Source organism: Vitis riparia, chromosome 3 (assembly GCF_004353265.1).
Source record: "Vitis riparia cultivar Riparia Gloire de Montpellier isolate 1030 chromosome 3, EGFV_Vit.rip_1.0, whole genome shotgun sequence".
Lineage (NCBI taxonomy): Eukaryota > Viridiplantae > Streptophyta > Magnoliopsida > Vitales > Vitaceae > Vitis > Vitis riparia.
Window position 1 is genome coordinate 5,356,520 of NC_048433.1, and position 18,454 is coordinate 5,374,973.

The following is an 18,454-nucleotide window of genomic DNA, read 5'->3' on the forward strand; positions in this document are numbered from 1 at the left end:
TATTTTTTAGCATTGGAGAAGGTAAATTGTAAAAAAAAAAAAAATATATATATATATATATATATATATATATATATATATATATATATATATATATATAATTATTATTATATTAATTCACTTTTTAAAAAATAAAATATAATTTCTATTCTTATTCACTTTGCCTTAAATTAAATTAAAATTAATCTGCCATTTATTTTAAAGTATGTGAAGGTTTAGTCGTGAGACCTCAGGCCGTTGACTATGACCGCGCACCTAAGATTTAGATTAGTCTTTTAGTCTTGTGTTTGAGCATATTTTGAGAGCATTCCATAGTCCACATGATTAAGGTTTAAGTGGTCTTGTGTTGATGATGACGATGGCTGATGAAGCAATGATTAATTTTTTTCTCCATATTTATTCACCATGTAAAGCATGAAGAAAATTAAATATAGTTAAAAATAATTAAAATTTTATATATTTTAAATTATTTAATTTTTACTTTACATTTATTTTTATATTATTTTTTATTTTCAACCGTTATTATTTTTATTTACATAGAATTAGGTTCTATTTGAGATGTATTTTAAAAAATTATTCTGAAAAATAATTTTTTAATATTTTGTGAAACAAAATTATATTTGAAAATCTAAAGTATACTTTAACTTATTTTTAATGTTTATAAAAATAAATTTTATAATAGTGTTTCATTTTTAGTCATTTTTTATATTCATATAATTAAAATTTTAAAACAATTTAAAAGTAAAATAAGTAAAAATAATTTGAAACAATTAAAAGGTGTTCTTAAAAAAAAATCATATTTTTTATTTTTAAAATAATTAAACTATTTTTTACCTCGTTTAAATTTAAACTTGAAATTAGGGGAAAACTTGTTATGATTATTATTATTTATTTATTTATTTTGCTAACTTGGATTATGATGTCCTTTCTTTTGGGTGACAACATGTGGCCTAGGCCCTAGGCATATTCCACAGGATAGTGAAGGGTTAGAAATATCCAAAAACCAGAAAGCTCAAGCTCAACACAAAGGACTGCAGGCCCTTGTTGATTTGAATGTTGAGCCGACTGTTTGTGGCTCTCCGTTTGAGATGCCTCTGTCCCTACACCTCCTTGAGGGACAAGTTGGAAACTACCAAAGAATATCATCTCTCTCTCTCTCCTTTTTCGTTTCCCTTTCTCAATAATTTCTCTCTTTTTGTTTTTTTCTTTTCTTTAAACACGACAAGTTATTTCATAAGAAGATCAAATATAAAAATTCAAATCATCTTGCGTATACGTAGATAATTCCACTTGATTAATGACATCCTTTCAATACCTATCATGTTCTAAATTTTGGGCAACCCAGAATTCGACTTGTGACCTCAGATCAAAAGTTTAATTCTAAGGATTACTCTTATCCATACTCGAAATCAATCAAAACACTTTTTTTTTTTTTTTAGTAAAACATCTAATCTTAAATAAATTTATTAAATTAAAATTTACTGTAACATATTATTGTACTTGTGAACATGAGATAGTGTGATGGTGGGTTTTGATAACTCTTAGGATCAAACCTTTAACTTGAAATCACAAGTCCAATTCTGAATTACCCAGAATTTGGGGCATGACAAAACATATCAAAAAAAATACTATCTGATATTATGATAGAACCCTTAAAGATAATCATACTTTGATGAATGAATGAATGAATTTATATATAGAATCAATATAAATCACTTATAACATACAAATACTAAGCATTATCCCAAAGTTTCCTTTAAGATTCATTTTGAAAGAAAATGGGTTATCTCTCTCGTTTTTTTAAATAAGATAGAAATACGCATCATGATTGAAGATTATATTTAGGTCAAATTTCATGTAAGATTAGAGTTCACTTAGGAATGTATGTCGAAATCATCCACATTAAATCAAATTATTAATTATTTTAAAAAATTAGATTAAAAACATTTCAAATAAAAACAAAGTTCAAAATTGATGCATTTACTCTTAAAATAGTTTTCTAAAAATGTAAACCAACTTTTCCCCTAGTATTTTAGTCAAATAAATAAAAATATCAAAATTGTGATAATTCTTTCTTTTTTTTTTAAAAAAAAAAAAAAAAGGAGGAATCAGTGACGTTTAAAGGAGGTGTTTGCATTTGTAAGTGATAGTAGGCATAGGTTGAGCTTTGAAGGTCGATCAGTCGAGCACCGAGTATTGACCTTGTGAGATAGTGGTATCATTCTTTTCTTGTAAACCTTGTGAGATGATGTTTAGGTATATTGGATCAATTGAGGGTAATTGTTGAAGGCCTAATAGAGTCGAAGAATCATAGTGTAAAAGGATTTAAAGCCTTGGATTGAAAGCCTTTGTTGATAATAAACCTTGACTTAGGATTCAAGATAGAAAAGAATAGACAGTGGCAAGTTTGTTGAACCATTATTAAAATAAATAAATAAAATTGTCCTCTCTTAGATTTTTTCTTATTTATTTGTAGTTTGTATTATTATTATCATTTATATCTAAGGTGTGTTAAGACCATGCTTTTTAAAAGTATTTTTAACTTTTTTAAAACTTAAAAGATAAAAATTTTCAAATGCTAGAAATATTAAAAACACCTCATAAAATCATTGTTAAAAACATTCTTAATTTGATTAAAAATCATTTCAATTTGACCACCACTTGATTCAACCATGTTGGGTATTTACATTAAGTTGGATTTAAGGCCACTAGAGATTTACCCGGTCGTTAACTTCAGGATCCCGTGCAATTAGTTGAGGTGCGCGTAAGCTGACCCGGACATCCATGGCTATTAAAAATAAAAAATAAAATTAAGACTTCACACTGAAAGCTGCTGCAAAAGGGACCCCATCTATCATTTTCCTCCATGAATAGAAAACATGATGGAATTCACAAGAAAGAAAAACAGGGTCTAGTTCAGGCTTCAGAAAACTGCTCTAAATTTATTTTTAATTTCCTTTTCCGACTTTAGCTCCACATAGGCAATATCTATGTCATGTCCTTACATAATCAAGATGCATTGACTACTTGACCAATGCTATATAATCTCTATTTCTTGAATCCCTGTACCTACACACCCATGATTAGGGATAAGAAGCAATATCTCAGCTTGTGGAAAGCAGTTGAGAGGACATATCCAGGGAGACCAGCTCATGTAATTCAAAGCCTCATTCTCTACCATCACCCAACCAAGAATATAACACAAAGATAGATGAGAAGACCTTATTAGACTAGAGCTTGTATTCCACAAAAATTTCATTATTACATTAGAGCAGTATTCTTCTTTCTTAAACATCAGGCGAAGCTGCCAAGGATGACTCAGATAAGGAAAACCGAATTCGAAGAAATGCATATGTTCTTATGCTCACATGCAAATGCAGTGTTGTGGATAGAGGAAAACGAATTAGAATTCAATTCTCTAGGCTTCTGATATTCAAAACCCCCACAAGCTGGCTGACAAGTGATGACAACAACAATCTGAACTAGGAGTCTTCTCAATCGTTTATAAAGATCCATGTCACCAGTAGTCTCCACAAGAACATATTCCATCCTTGAAGTGATGGAAGCGATTAGAATCCCTCACCACAATCTCCCTCTGGGTAATCCTTGAGATGAATTTAGTTGCATTGTGGCAATCCCCACAAACCCTCAAGTTCTTGAAGATCCGGATAGGACTTTTAGGAGGGGTGCTAATGATTCCAAATGCAATAGCTAATCTCTCGCTATGACTAGTGAGGATATGCTCTTTTTCGTCTTCCTCGACATCCTGCAACACAAAGCTATAGTCTGGAATATAACCAAGGCTCTTCATTTTGGCAGTCAAAACTCGCAACTCCTCATATATCTCCTTGCATTTCGGATGGGATTGGTTCCCAGTATAAAAGACATCAACCTTGCGGTTCACTTCAATTGTGCTCCAACCGGGAGTTTTCTTCAATCCCCTCTCTCTAGCCAGTGATCTCACTTTATCAACTCCCTCCCATTTCCCAACATTAGCATAAATATTTGACAACAGAACATAATATCCAACATTTTTTGAATCAACTTCAAATAAGCGATCTGAAGCAAATTTACCCAACTCAATATTTCCATGTATTCTACAAGCGCCAAGAAGGGCACCCCAGATGGAAGCATCAGGCTGTAAAGGCATGTCCTTTATAAAATCATATGCCATTTCTAGATAACCAGCTCGACCAAGCAAGTCTACCATGCACCCATAGTGCTTCAAACTAGGCTTAATTCCATACTCCTGCATCAGACGAAAGCACCATTTACCCTCCTCAACAAAACCCGAATGGCTACAAGCTGACAATAACGAGACAAATGTAACATGATCAGGCTTAACCCCCTCATCTAGCATTTCTCCAAATAGGTTTAGAGTTTTCTCAGCATGTCCATGAATTCCATGACAGGATATTATGGCATTCCAAGTGACAGAACTCTCTCGGGGCACTTGATAGAACAAGGACATTGCATCAACCAATCTTCCACATTTTCCATACACATCAATGAGGCAGGTACCCACAAAAACATCCAAGTGGAGATTGGTCTTAATCACCCGCCCATGAATTCTCATTCCTTGTTGCAAGGCTCCAACATGCGCATAAGCTGGCAGAATGCTAACCCAAGTCCCTTGATTAGGTATGATCTCCTTGCACTCTTCCATCATTTTATATACTTCAATTGCCTCACTTGCAAGACCATTTTGAGCATAACCTGTTATCAAAGTGTTCCATGAAATCACATCTTTAACTGGGATTATCTCAAAAACTTTATGTGCAGAATCTAGAAGACCCAATTTTGCATACATGTCCACAACTGCATTTCCAATGACAACATCTTCCATAAGCCAACCCCTTCTCATGATGAATCCATGAACAGATCTGCTATTTTTACAATCCCTAGACTGAGCAACAATAGAAGCTAAACTCACTAGTGTTAATAAATCAGGCTGAAATCCATTAAGTTGCATTTTGACAAAGAACCCATGTGCAGTGACTGGATCATCATTCTGCTCATAGGCAGCAATTATTGAGTTCCACGACACCACATCTGTTATAAACATTTGTTGAAAAGCTTTCCGTGCATCCTCCAAGTTACCAAATTTAGCATACATATTAATCAAGGCATTGGACACAAATAGGTCAAACTCTAACCCATGTTTTATGACATACAAATGGATTAGCATTGCAGTTGAAATGTCCCCCAATTGTGGACAGACAGGAAGAATGCTGACAACTGTAACAAAATTCATCTTTATTCCCTCCAATCTCATTTCATCTAAGATATCCAATGCCTGTGCAGCATTTCCATTTTGAATGAGCCCAGAAATCATGGCATTCCAAGAACCCATATCTCGAAACGGCATATCATCAAACAAGCTACGGGCAATACCTGTAAAACCAAACCGAGAATACATATGGATCAAGGAAGCAGCCACAAATACATTCCATTGGAAACCCAGTTTGAAAGCCCAGCAGTGAATCTTCCTCCCATCAACTAGAGTTCCGCAAGCTTTCAACACTGGAGGAAAAGTGTAGAAATCAGGTCGAATTTCGGACACCAATAACAGCTGATAGAAACAGCCTATGGCTTCATGGAAATGGCCATTATGAACATAGGCAGATATCATCGAGTTCCAGCTATAGACATCCTTTTGTGGGATCTGATCAAAGGTGCAGCGAGACAAGGATACATCACCAAGGTTAGAGTAAAGATTGACAAGTCGGGTTGAGATAAAAATGCTTTGAACTTTCCCTGACACCACAAGAAGGGCATGAAGGCACTTTGCAAAGGGGGTTTTGGTACTGGAGTCAAATAAAAAATTGAAATCAATCTCTTCATTCTGGTTTCCAAGGCCATATGATGAGAACTGTGGAGAACTTCTGGCTGCAGAAAATAATTGGATAGGTCGTCTACGTGGTGGCAGAAATTTTGAAATGTGCCTACTTTTCAAGGTTGGCGCCAATCTGGATATCAAAACAAATGCTCATATCAGCAATGGAGTGCAAAATCCAGAACATACACTCATGTTTTAACAAGCACTTGAACACAAAATATCAAAACCAGTGATTATTCTTAAAAATGAATGCATTCAGGGAACAAAAACACAACATTAACCTATCAAATTTTACACCCCAATTGGTTACTGATCAAATTCAGGAAAATAAAATAAATTGAAGTTCTGAATATTGAATTCTTCATTATTTGAAATAATGAGATTATAAAAACCACTCTACTAAACCTTACACCATTATTTTACTTTCTTGGATATGTTTTTCATGTTTCCAAAAAAAAAAAAGGGGGGGGGGGGGGGGAAAGAAGGTCATTCTACAATGCTGGTCCCACCAATCAAGTTCCAGATTCTTACCATTGCACCAGATAATAGATAAGAATTAAGTCTCAATATTTTGTTTTCATTTTCCACCCTTTTCTCTCCAACCAAAAATTGCCATATAAACTTACATCAAAGTGCACTTCTTCTCCCCTCTTCATTACGTTACATACAAAACCTAGATTATACAATCAGAAGTTGTCCAATTTTTTTTTAAAATATCAAAAACCTACAAATTCAAGCCAAAAGAAAAAACCCCACAAACGCCTACCTATACATTTCGCTTGGTTACTGATATGAAGATAATGGTAAACAAAATAAAATATAAAATTGAATCTTGGGTCCCGAATGGCATGAAACATGGCATTAAAATTTAGGTTTTCTCCTCTTTGCTACATTTTCTCGGCAACCAAACGGAGCAGCAAGAGCAATCCTGGCAGAGAAGCCAGTAAATTTATTACGAAATTGAAGAACCATAGAACAAGAAACTGCACCTGAACATACATGTAGCTCCTCTGCAATAACGAGAGATCCACTAAAATTTGGAATCACTTCAATAAGGGTTTTGGAGTTAGGGTTTTAGAGATCTGGGAGATGACCATGTTAACCGGGTCACCCGACCCATCCCACTTTGATAGCCCAATTATGAGTCCAGATCCGGTCCATTTTATAACCCATGTCCAGTAGCCCAACCCAATTCTATCGTAACCGACTCTTTTGGCCTATTTCATAACTATTTTCGAAAATAGTTCTTAAAAACCGTTTTTAAGATCTGTTTTTTTTTTTTTAATGTTTTATAAAACAAAATTTTGTTTAAAAACTAAAAATGTTTTTAATATTTTTAAATATGTTTTAAAAACAAAATTTATATCTAGTGCTTTATTTTTAATCATTTTATATATTTATAACATTATTATTTTTAAATATTCCTAAAAAAACAAGTGAAAACAATTCAAATATACTCTCTAAAAACATCTTAGGGAATGTTAGGTAAAATTTAATACTTATTACTTAATGATTTAAGTTTATTTTAAGTTAAATTATACTTAAATTATTAAATTAAAACTTATTACTTAATTCTTACTTTAAGTATTAATATTGTTTGATAAAATTAATTTAAAATTTATTATAAATCATCAAATTAATATTTTTTTCTCATCAATTATAACTATAATAAAAGAAGTTGAGTAACACTAGAAGTCATAAAATAACAAAAGAGATCGGAAAATAGCAAAAAATATAACAGAGGTAATTATGACAAATAAGGGTAAAAATATAAAGATATGAATTTAATTACTTATTACTTAAAATTACTTTTTTACTTTCAGTCATATTATTAAGTTATTTTTATCAAATATATTTAATTTATTTAATAACTTAAATTAAGTTATTAAATTAATTTATCTAACATCTACTCATTTATATTCTTAAAAACAAAAAATAGAAAATAATTTTTTATTACATGCTTATTTTTTTTTTATTTAAAAATAAAAAACCGTTATTAAACAGATATTTTATTTTATTTTTTAAAGTTGGGTTGGATTTGAAGAATCAGAACCAACAAATCATAAATAACCATATTTTTTTAATAAATAAAAAAAATAGTATCTACTTTTTTGGGATTTCGAAGAGAATAAATTTTTATATTTAAAAGGTTATAAAAAGAAGAGAGATTAAAGGTAGGAAGCTTTTGTATATGTGTTGTTATGTTGAAAGGCACCCACATGAAGATGCTTTTCGAGAAGGTTCTTTGATGTCGATATTAAAAAAGCATATCCTCCATGTTGAGATTGTAATTTATTTATAACTTTTTATCCCTTTTGATTCTTAGTCTTTTTCACCAAAATTATTATTTTATAATTTCAAGTGATTTTTTTTTTAATATTTGAAAAGTTTGACAAAATTTTATAAATTATTTTCAAAAGTCTATAGAAATACTAAGACCGGTCTTTTATTTATTAATACTTAATATTAAAAAATATTATTGGATGAGTCTAAAATTTACTATGCAATGCCCATCAGGCTTAGTTTAGAATACCAAAATAAGGTATTAAGTGTTTGTTGGGTAATTGTCTTTTAACATAATTTTTGAAAACTATTTTTTTAATGTTTTATAAAACAAAAGTTTATTTGAAGACTTAAAATATTTTTAAATATGTTTTTAAAATAATTTTTATGAGTAGTATTTTATTTTTAATCATTTTAAATGTTTATATACTTATTTTTTAAAATAGTCATAAAAAAATAAATAAAAATGATATAAAATAACTAAAAAAAAATTATCAAAGAACAACATGTTCCAAAAACATTTTGTTGATCATCAAATAAGTTTTTCAGATTTTTTGTTATGAAAAATAGAAAAAGTTTCCAAATAGACCCTAATTATTTATGGATAATATTTTTAAAGTACTTCTCAAAAAATAATTTTTGAAAATAATAAAAAAATAATTATATGAGGTTTTAAGTATTTAAATATTTTTTTAAAATAATTATTTGTAATGTTTTATCTTTAATGTACGATGACAATAGGGCAGGTTTGTAATGGGTTGCCCTCATCCCAACCTCGTCTCGTTTATTCAAAATAATTATTATTTTCGTCTTGTTAAAAAAATTAAACAAGTTACCCCGTTAACTTTTTTTAAATTACTTTTAATTTTTTTAATTATATTAAAATAATATATTTTATAAATAATTAAATTATTATATTTTTTATAACTTATTTTATTAAAACATATTTTATTATCATCTATATATTAAAAATAGTGAAATAAAATTAATTTTATATATAATCGTGACGGGACAATACAAGGCAATACTCAAACCTGAACCTACCAACCCTTTCTAAACCTGTTTACTTAAAATTGAACCCTATTAGGAGTGAGACGAAACCGTCTCATTGTTATCTCTAAATGTACATATGTAATAATTTTTAAAAAATAAAGAGCATAGAAAAAGTAATCTCTAAATGTACATATGCAACAATTTTTAAAAAATAAAGAGCATAGAAAAAGTAAAAATATTAAAATTTAAAACAGGTGGCGGAATTGGGGAGGGTAGTTTGGTAATTTCATGAGAGGGGAGATAGCACGTGAAAAGAAATGTAAAAAAGAGAGACGGACATGTGACGCCACCTGGCAGAAGCTAGCGTCAGATTGGTGGAAAATGGGTGAGTGGGGCCACCATGACTTTCTGTTTCGGATCCACCAATCAGACTCAAACACATATTGGGTGGAGCCCCACCGGGCACCGTCACGACCAGATATAGAATATTTCGTGGGTTACTTAGCCTTGATTCTCGCTGTCCTCCATGCCCATGCACATGTCCACACTCCACATCATACATTAAATACTATGCCACCTCATTGTATCACATCCCCAAGTTCTACGAAAAATTGAAGATACAAAGAAATAAAAAAATAAAATAAAATAATAATAATAATAATAATACAATTGTATTTATTAGACATAAAATAATATGATTCTATTGGACACGTGTCATGTCATTTTACGATTAGGATCAGCTTTTGGTATAGTACCAAAAAAATAATTCTTTAATATCATAGTCAAATTGACATATTATATATATATAACATCATCATAGCATTTTTGCTTTTATTATTATTATTATCTTAAGCTTTGTGGGTAATCATAAAATGATATGGGTGAGGGCATCTCATTAATGCTATCATAAAATACTTCCTTTTTGCCCACACTAGATCCTTCTTGGCTCAATGGTTAGGGTTCATGTTGCATCCTACCTACCTTCCACACACACGTGTAAGAAAAGTAAAAATAATATAAAAAAATTAATGTTAAATATTTTAAGGTTCATCTCTATAATCAAAATATGTTCACTAATCCTTCAATTTTATTCATTTGTATGTTTATATGTAACTATCGTTTGTTTGTATCATCGATCAATGATTTAAATTTTATAATATGTATTCAACGATCGAGATTTAAAGTTCAATAGGTATCGGTTCGGTACCTTAACATTTTCCAATATTTCATGTTTAAGATTTAATTTTTTTTAACTTGGTTATAATTTTTCAAACTAAAGTTTTTAATAAATTTATACCGGTTTAATAAGAAAATATGATATTGGATTCGATATATCATACTTTCGGTTATTTAAAAAAAAAATCACGTATCTTTAAAGTTGCTAACACTTTAGGTTTAATAAAATTAACATTATTTGTATATGATCTCATTGTAGATCCTATTTTAAATTAGATTATATTCATGGCTTAGGGCTTATTTGGAGTGAGTATCAAGTTCATTTCCAAAATTAGAAAGAAAAAATTAGGTCAAGAGATCTTGTACCCTATTTCTATGCTACCACTATGCCAAAAGGTAATCCTATACCCTTTGTTTTATTTGTGTCCATGCCTAGGGTTTGGAGATGATAGTGGGGAGTGGGAAGGAGATAAGGGATCAAATCAAAGTTGGTCATTTGGGAATCCATTCGCACATGAGGGTGACCTTTTGTGCTTTTTGACCTTATCCCATTCATTGTTTAAAGTTTAAAATTGGAGAAAGAAAATATAATATTTGTGTTTGATATTTTTTTCGTAGCTAGAATAATTGGTACTTACTGAATCGATTCATATCAGAAAGAAATCAATGACAATGCGTCACATACGTAGTTAGCTTTTATTACTACTTTATACCTTGATTTTATTCTCTTGTATCTTGATTCTATTATTTATACCTAATGTCAAATTTTTTTTTATACTCCGATCTCATGTTTATACCCCTCATCTAATGATCTGAATTTAGTTATATATTTTCGACGATCGAGATCAAAAGTTTAATAAATATCGGTTCAATATTATAATATTTTTTTAATGTTTTGCAAGAACATTGGATTCAAGATTTTAGGAGATGTTGGTTCATGTCCCCATATCACACGTTATAATTATAATCGTTATGATTGAACTTTAAGCTAAAGCTAAAGCATTGGATTTGCTTTCTCTACCTTGAGCATGAGCCTCCTTCTATCTCAAAACTAGATGATTGCGGGTGTGTGGGGTGGAAATTTTATGATAATTATTACTTAGTGGGGTTGTTGAGAAAATTGAAGGAAAGAGTGGTGAAAAATAAATAAATAAATCCAAGAAAATAGGGAAAACCAAATGAAGGAAAATAAGATATAAATTTAAACATAATAAATACTAAAATTTATTTTAATTTTTTTAATAAGAAGAATTTCAAAATATTACATTTTATTTTATTTTTTCAAATTTTTTGTTGGTAAATTAAATCTTGTTTGAAAGATTTTCTTAAGAGAATTTTTTTATACTTATTTAAAAAGGTTAAATTATCAATTTTTATAGTATTTTTAAATCACTATTTCAATTGCATAATAATAATTATTGTTATAATTTTTATTTATTTATTAATATTATTAAATATAGTAATTAATAGATATTTTAAATAGAAATTAAAGAAAAACATTTGAATCTCTTTGTCCATTTTTTTCCTCTCCTTCCCATAGTTTCTACGATTTAGATTTCTTTATGGTTTTTCTTTATTGAACATTAAATCATCCCATGAGGCAATCAAGTTGAGGCTGTAATGCAAATTTATTTATTTTTTTCATAATTTTTTTTACTTCAGATTATTTAAGATTTAGGGTTTTATGCATTGACTTTTTTTCATAAGCTTTATGCACTTTATCAAAGGTGATGCTTAAATGGACTCCTTCGCATTTAACTTTTATAAAGAAAACCATTTAGTGTGGAGTGGGTCTATTCCAAGAGTTATCATTTGGGCGATCGAATCCGGGTTTTAGAGTTGTGTTGTTTCATCTTAACAATTCCTTTATCAATATGGTACTTTTATGACTTAAATTCATGACCCTTGATATATGATACTATTTTTTTTATAAGGGCTTTGACTATCTCATTTAATGATGGTTGATCAAACTTTTGATGGCATGCGAGATGTCTCTTAAGAACTATTTTAAGAGGCATTAGTTATATAATCTCTCTTGGGACTTAAGACTTGTAATGATTCGTACCCAATTGTGTATATATTGTCCACTTTAGGCTTTCACGACTTTAAAACACATACATAATTAAGAAGAGTTCATAACGCGTTTACATGATTAAGATGAACTTATAACGTGTCTACATGTCTCTTAAAAACTATTTTAAGAGGCATTATTTACATAATCTCTCATAGAACCTAAGAGTTGTATCTATTCGCATCCAATTGTGTATATATTATTCACTTTGGTCCCTCAAGAGGTCCTCATGACTTTAAAACACGTTTATATGATTAAGAGGAACTTCTAACACATTTACATGATTAAGAGGAGTTTATATTTATATAGCGTCAAAAACTTTCTTCATTTTCTCTTATACCCAATATGAGATATCACAAATACCCCCCTATGCAAACATAACTGCGAAACCAAATAGACAAACATCTTATACAGGGCCAAACAAATCCTGCATCGAGGTTGATCCGGATCAACTCTTATACCATTTATAATGACCCGTATTTAATCGTGTATATATTATCCGCTTTTGGTATAAAAAAACCTCAAAACTTTAAAACATATCTAAGGAGAGCTCATACTTATATAACATTAAAAACTTTCTCACAAAAATCTTAAATCTTGAAAAATTTAGAATAAAGACAATAAAAGAAGGGTAATTTAAATAATGTCCTCAAAAAGGCGATTATTACAAGATTAACACTTTTAATATTAAAAAGACGGACACGCGCAAAGTCAAGGTTTTTGTCACCACGATCAAATCAACGTTATACATATCTAAATATGAATAGAGATTAAGTATTAAAAAGAAGATGGTTTTGCCTAACAAAAGTAATAGCATCTGCTACACATGTCACAATGTTAACAAGTCATCTTAAATTATCTTAAGTACCCCACCACTTCTTCAACATCAATTAAGATCACTTTTTATTATAAAACTAATCTAAATATCTATACATCACGAGAAAATAATAATTTCAAATGTAATTTTTTTAACAATTGATTTATGCAATTTCTTGTTGTTTTGCAAGTAGCATGTCTATTGGACACATTACTTCACATAATTTTAGAATTAATTTCATTCACTTCTATTAAGGTATTGACTAAATATATTTAATCCTTGTAAATTAAATTTATTTATTTATTTTTTATTTTATTTAAAATAAGAAAGATATTCCATGAAATTTAAAATCTATTGGTTTATGAAGTAACCCACGTTTTTATCATATAAATAAATATTTGAAAAATATTTTTTTTTTCTTTTTTTAATAAAAGAAGTATGTCTAGATTTGAGCCGTTAAAGGGTGGTGGGAATAGTGTGGGAGGGTATAAAAAGACGTATGGACTCATCCACCAATCCACTCTTCCGCAACAAACAAAATAACCATCATATCAACTGTCACAAAAAAAGCAACATCCAACGGTCAGAAGCCTCCCACCTATCACTCGTTGATTGGGTACACATCACACCGCTGTCAAAAGACCACTGCCCATTGGTCCACGTTGCGCAACCACGACGTCTCCCTCCAATATTAAAGAAATATAGAAAATCGGGGCTTCCCCGTCCTTAAATGTCGACTCGTGTCGTGGTTGCCACGACACTTGTCGCCTCCACCGCAGAAGTTCAAGGAAACGACACTGCCACCAGTCACTGCGCCACCTACAGCCCAAATTTATTAAAAAAGGTAAACGGGTCTCTCTCTACACTCTCCACCAGAGTGTTCTTTTTTTTTCTTTTTCCCTTTTCTTTTTTCTTTTTAGGGTTTAGGGTATTTGGTTTTTGGTTTTTAATTAATGGGTTGAATGAGTTTTTTCGTTTTTTGAAAGGTTTTATTGATTTTTTTTTTTCATCGACATGGGGGAATTTTCAATTTTCAGTTGGGGTGATTTTTTCTTTCTTTCTTTTTTTGTTCTTCGTTGATGGGTTTATGTTTTTGGAATTATGGGTTTAGTATGGTTGAGGATTATGCGTAGGGATCTATGTTAATTTTTGATTGATCTTTCATGTGCAATTGGATCAGAAGTTGGAGAGTAAAGGCAAACAGAATAGTGTTCGTCGCAAAGATGTGAGATTGAAAGACATGGTTTGTTTGTCATTTTTGTGTTTGGTGGGTGGTTGGATCTAAAGTTGAAGACAAGAAAGCAAAGATGTTTGGGTTTTCGATTGATCTGTGTAATTCAATGCATGCATAGGACAATTTTGCTTGCTTTTGTCAGTGTTTTTGTCCTATTCTTGAATATGGGTTCTAGAGTGATGTTTTACTCTTCATGTTTTCATTCTTTCAGGCTGGATTTGGGATTGTTTTGACTGCTTGACTTCTCAATTGAGTGTTTGTTTTCTAAATATAGTAGTGATGATTATACATGATGTTCTATGTTTATGGCTTTTGGTTTTGAGTTTGAGTTTGTTAAGTTATAGGGGTTTTCTAGTTTTGAATATTTTGGTGGTGGTTGGGTTTAGTTTTGGGATAATGATGAACCAAGTACCTTAATTTCGATGGGTCCTTAGAGCTTATTCATAGATAGCTTTGAATGTTCTGTCTCATCTTGCATATCTTTCATTGATTTGATGAATTTTGGGTCTACATTTGAAGAAAGAGAGCAAAAAGAAATTGGGGTTTTCTTGCAGATCTGCTTCATTTGGTTGGATATATAAGACACCTCTCATTTGTTGGGTTTCAGTGAATTACTAAAAAATAGGATCAAACATGAATTTCAAGAACTTCAGTGATATGCCGCCAGAAGGAAATGGTGGTAAGCCACTGGGAAATTTCTCCTTGACCCGGCAGCCTTCCATATACTCCTTGACCATTGATGAGTTCCAAAACTCCTTGGGTGGAGTTGGGAAGGATTTTGGATCAATGAACATGGATGAACTTTTGAAGAACATTTGGACAGCTGAAGAGACTCAGAATATGACATCCTCCGCTGGTGGAGAAGGGAGTGTCCCTGGTGGGAATTTGCAACGGCAGGGTTCTTTGACATTGCCTCGGACAATTAGTCAGAAAACTGTTGATGAAGTTTGGAAGGACTTGCTTAAAGAAAATAGTGCATTGAAAGAAGGTAGTATTGGGGGGCCACCAAACTTGCAGCAGAGGCAACCTACTTTAGGAGAGATGACTTTGGAAGAGTTTTTGGTGAGAGTAGGGGTAGTAAGAGAAGATGCTCAACCAAATGTTAGGCCAAATAATAGTGGATTTTACGGTTTATCATCACAGCCCAATCATGCTGGGTTAGGGCTTGGGTTTCAGCAATCAGATCGAAATAATGGTGCTTTAACTAATCGGATCACAGAGAGTAATTATTTAGTTCCTAATCAACCTCCTAGTCTAGCTTTGAATATGAGTGGAGCTAGATCTTCTCAGCAACAGCAGCAGGATCATCATCAACAACAGCAGCAGCAGCAGCCACTCTTTCCCAAGCAAGCGACTGTGGCTTTTTCCTCTCCAATGCATTTAACAAACACCACTCAGCTTGCTAGCTCGGGTGTGCGGGGTGCAGTGGTTGGAATTGCAAATCCTACGGTTAACAATGGTCTGGTTCAGAATGGTGGGCTACAGAGTGGAGGAATGGCCATGATTGGTTTGGGAACTGGGGCTGTTTTGGGTGCCTCTGGATCTCCTGCAAGCCACATATCTTCTGATGTAATTGGGAAGAGTAATGTGAACACATCTTCATTATCGCCTGCTCCTTATGTGTTTAATGGAAGCCAGCGGGGAAGAAAACCCGGTGCACTGGAGAAAGTAGTAGAGAGAAGGCAGAGAAGGATGATTAAAAACAGAGAATCAGCTGCAAGATCACGAGCTCGTAAGCAGGTGAATATCTATCATACATCTTTTAGTGGTTCCACACTATTTATTTTGTGTTGCTTGTGATGCTCTTGTAGTTGTCTTTGTGATACTTCAAGCTAATCAAAAGGAAGCTGGTATGTCATATGTGTGTGGGCTGTTGGATTCTGGTAGTTTAATAGATCCTGAGTCAGACTCTGGCAGATTCATTTGAACCTTTGTATCATTTCATGCAGTCTATAGTCTTTCAAAATTTTCTTTAAATGAATTTGTGAAGTAAATTGAATCTGAAATCCTTTCTGGAAGTTGTCTATGATTTGTTTGGTGGGGGCCCTTGAGGCCTGGCTCAAGTGGTAAAGGGATGGGAAGGGTTTGTTGGAGGTTCTGGGTTCAAGTCCCAATGGGAACAAAAAACTTACCTATCAAAAATAAATGATTTGTTTGGAGGGGAATCCCTCATTATGCAAGAAAGTTATCTTTGTATAGCTCTTTTAGATGAACAGGGTAGCTGCTCCTATTTCTATCCTGAAATGCAAATTTAGAGCAGGATACTCATAAGCAATTATGCATAAACATAGCATCTAAATGAAATGCTACTATAGTTATGCACCTTGTCATAAGATTTGGTTGAAGTCAAGGTTATATTTTGTGGGACATTGCTTCTTTTCTTCAATAACAACAAGACATTAAATCACAACCATTTGGGATTGACTATGTGAGTCCTTCTGCCTTTCTGTTTTATCTAGGCCTAAAACAATCTGTGTCTTGAAATTGATTAGCGGACAACTTAGGCTGATATGGAAACAGTGTAGGAAAATCAGGGAGACCTTTGTTACCAAAACATAAATCCCAGCTGATGAAAGCTTAAGCATGCAGCATGTGCATGTGATGTGGGGTAATATTAAGTTGATACTGTTTCATCTTGAATTGGGCAAAAAGCATTGTGGTAGAAACCAGGTCCTCCAAACAGTTTTGATTTACAATGCACTTTGCTTGGTTAAATTGTTAGTCTTGTTGATGAATCTACTTCATTGCTTTTCTCTTTTGGGTTTTCTGCCAGGCTTATACCTTGGAACTTGAAATGGAAGTTGCAAAACTGAAAGAGGCGAATGAAGAATTGCAGAAGAAACAGGTTAAGTGTAGTCAAAACCTTGGTGTTTATAAAATGATATTTGGAAAATTAATGCCATTAACCCTTCTTTACTGCTCTTTGATTGCTACAGGCGGATATGGAAGTCCAGAAAAATCAGGTACAAGCCCTTTCTAGTTGTGCAGTTGCCTCTGCTCTTAGTTTACATTGGCAAACTCCAATTTTATTTGAAGATAATATATACATATTTCCTCTAAAAGTGCCATAGCCTACATTTTGTTAATTATCAAGTAAAAAGAAAGAACTGTAATTTAGCAGTTGGTAGCATCACCGAGGTGGGTAATGATTTACTTGATCTTAATTGCAACAAAACTATGACCATAGTCCCGTCCAAGGAGTTGAAATTGAGTCGTTTAATCTTTAATATGCTGCTCCTCTCTCTCTTTCTCTCTCCATGTACGCAATGGCTTCCCCAAGTCTTAATTCCCAAGAGTGCATTGTCCTTTTGACAGGCCTCTTGCCTTGTGATTGGGGACACCCTGTTATTCCTGATAAATTTAAAAACAGAGCTCAATTTCATTCCTTGAATATAGTTGTGTTTTAAAAGGTAGCAGTGAAGGAAAAGAGACTGATCACCCTTTTTCTTTGTTTTGTTTTGGGCAGATCTTGGAGACAATTCGGCAAAGGGGAGGTAAAAGACTGTGCTTGAGAAGAACACTAACAGGCCCTTGGTAGAGTAAATTAAATAATCTGTGGAGCTAATGACAAAGCATGGGTACACAAACCTGGCCCTTTCCTAGGTATAAGGATTGGGTGCTAAATCTTTGGTAGGGGTAATAATGCTTTTCCACAAAGGGTAGACAGCTTGACTGTATAGAAGCTAAAAGTGGGTGTGCTGTAAATGATCAGAGGGTAGTTTGATCCCGTAGATTAAACCTTTTGGTTGTGTGTTGTTTGCTTCTCATTTTATAAGCCAGGGCACCCAGGCTAGTTAAAAACAGAGTATGGGTCCAGTTTGCACCCTGGGCTGGTTACTTGAGAAGTTGTTAAATTTCCAACTGTTGTCCACAATCTAGCGTGTACTCTGCATTTTATGTAAAGCTAATTTATTAGCTTAGGTAATCAGATGTATGACATGCCCTTTTTAGGCCTTGAATTAGAAGTTTTATTTTTTGCTCATTCCTTTCTTTTTTGCTTTGATGTTTAATGTCAAGTCACAAACAATATAAAATTGTTTA

General features: G+C 32.3%; 2 protein-coding genes across 3 annotated transcripts; one reads left to right on the top strand and one right to left on the bottom strand.

The window, feature by feature from the left end:
• Positions 1–2,922: 2,922 nt before the first annotated feature.
• LOC117909180 (pentatricopeptide repeat-containing protein At4g33990) lies at positions 2,923–6,902 on the bottom strand. Its single transcript, XM_034823094.1, has 2 exons — positions 6,829–6,902; positions 2,923–5,969 (listed from the first exon to the last, which is right to left on the bottom strand). The coding sequence occupies exons 1-2, from the start codon at positions 6,834–6,836 to the stop codon at positions 3,518–3,520; spliced, it is 2,460 nt and encodes an 819-aa protein (XP_034678985.1). The 5' UTR covers positions 6,837–6,902; the 3' UTR covers positions 2,923–3,517.
• A 7,031-nt stretch (positions 6,903–13,933) lies between these two features.
• Positions 13,934–18,393, top strand: LOC117910815 (bZIP transcription factor 46-like). Of its 2 annotated transcripts, none has more exons than XM_034824970.1 (5): positions 13,934–14,023; positions 15,021–16,153; positions 17,187–17,258; positions 17,350–17,376; positions 17,880–18,393. In XM_034824970.1, the coding sequence occupies exons 2-5, from the start codon at positions 15,047–15,049 to the stop codon at positions 17,949–17,951; spliced, it is 1,278 nt and encodes a 425-aa protein (XP_034680861.1). In that variant the 5' UTR covers positions 13,934–14,023; positions 15,021–15,046; the 3' UTR covers positions 17,952–18,393. The 2 variants fall into 2 exon arrangements, with proteins under 2 accessions (XP_034680861.1, XP_034680860.1); XM_034824969.1 differs by having other exon boundaries at positions 13,946–14,023; positions 14,968–16,153.
• Positions 18,394–18,454: the final 61 nt, after the last annotated feature.

Excerpts from the sequence above, each read along its gene's own strand:
- LOC117910815 (XM_034824970.1), top strand. The coding sequence starts at position 15,047 with ATGAATTTCAAGAACTTCAGTGATATGCCGCCAGAAGGAAATGGTGGT. Across the intron at positions 16,154-17,186 it reads GATCACGAGCTCGTAAGCAG|GCTTATACCTTGGAACTTGA; the intron begins GTGAATATCTAT and ends GTTTTCTGCCAG. Across the intron at positions 17,259-17,349 it reads AAGAATTGCAGAAGAAACAG|GCGGATATGGAAGTCCAGAA; the intron begins GTTAAGTGTAGT and ends TGATTGCTACAG.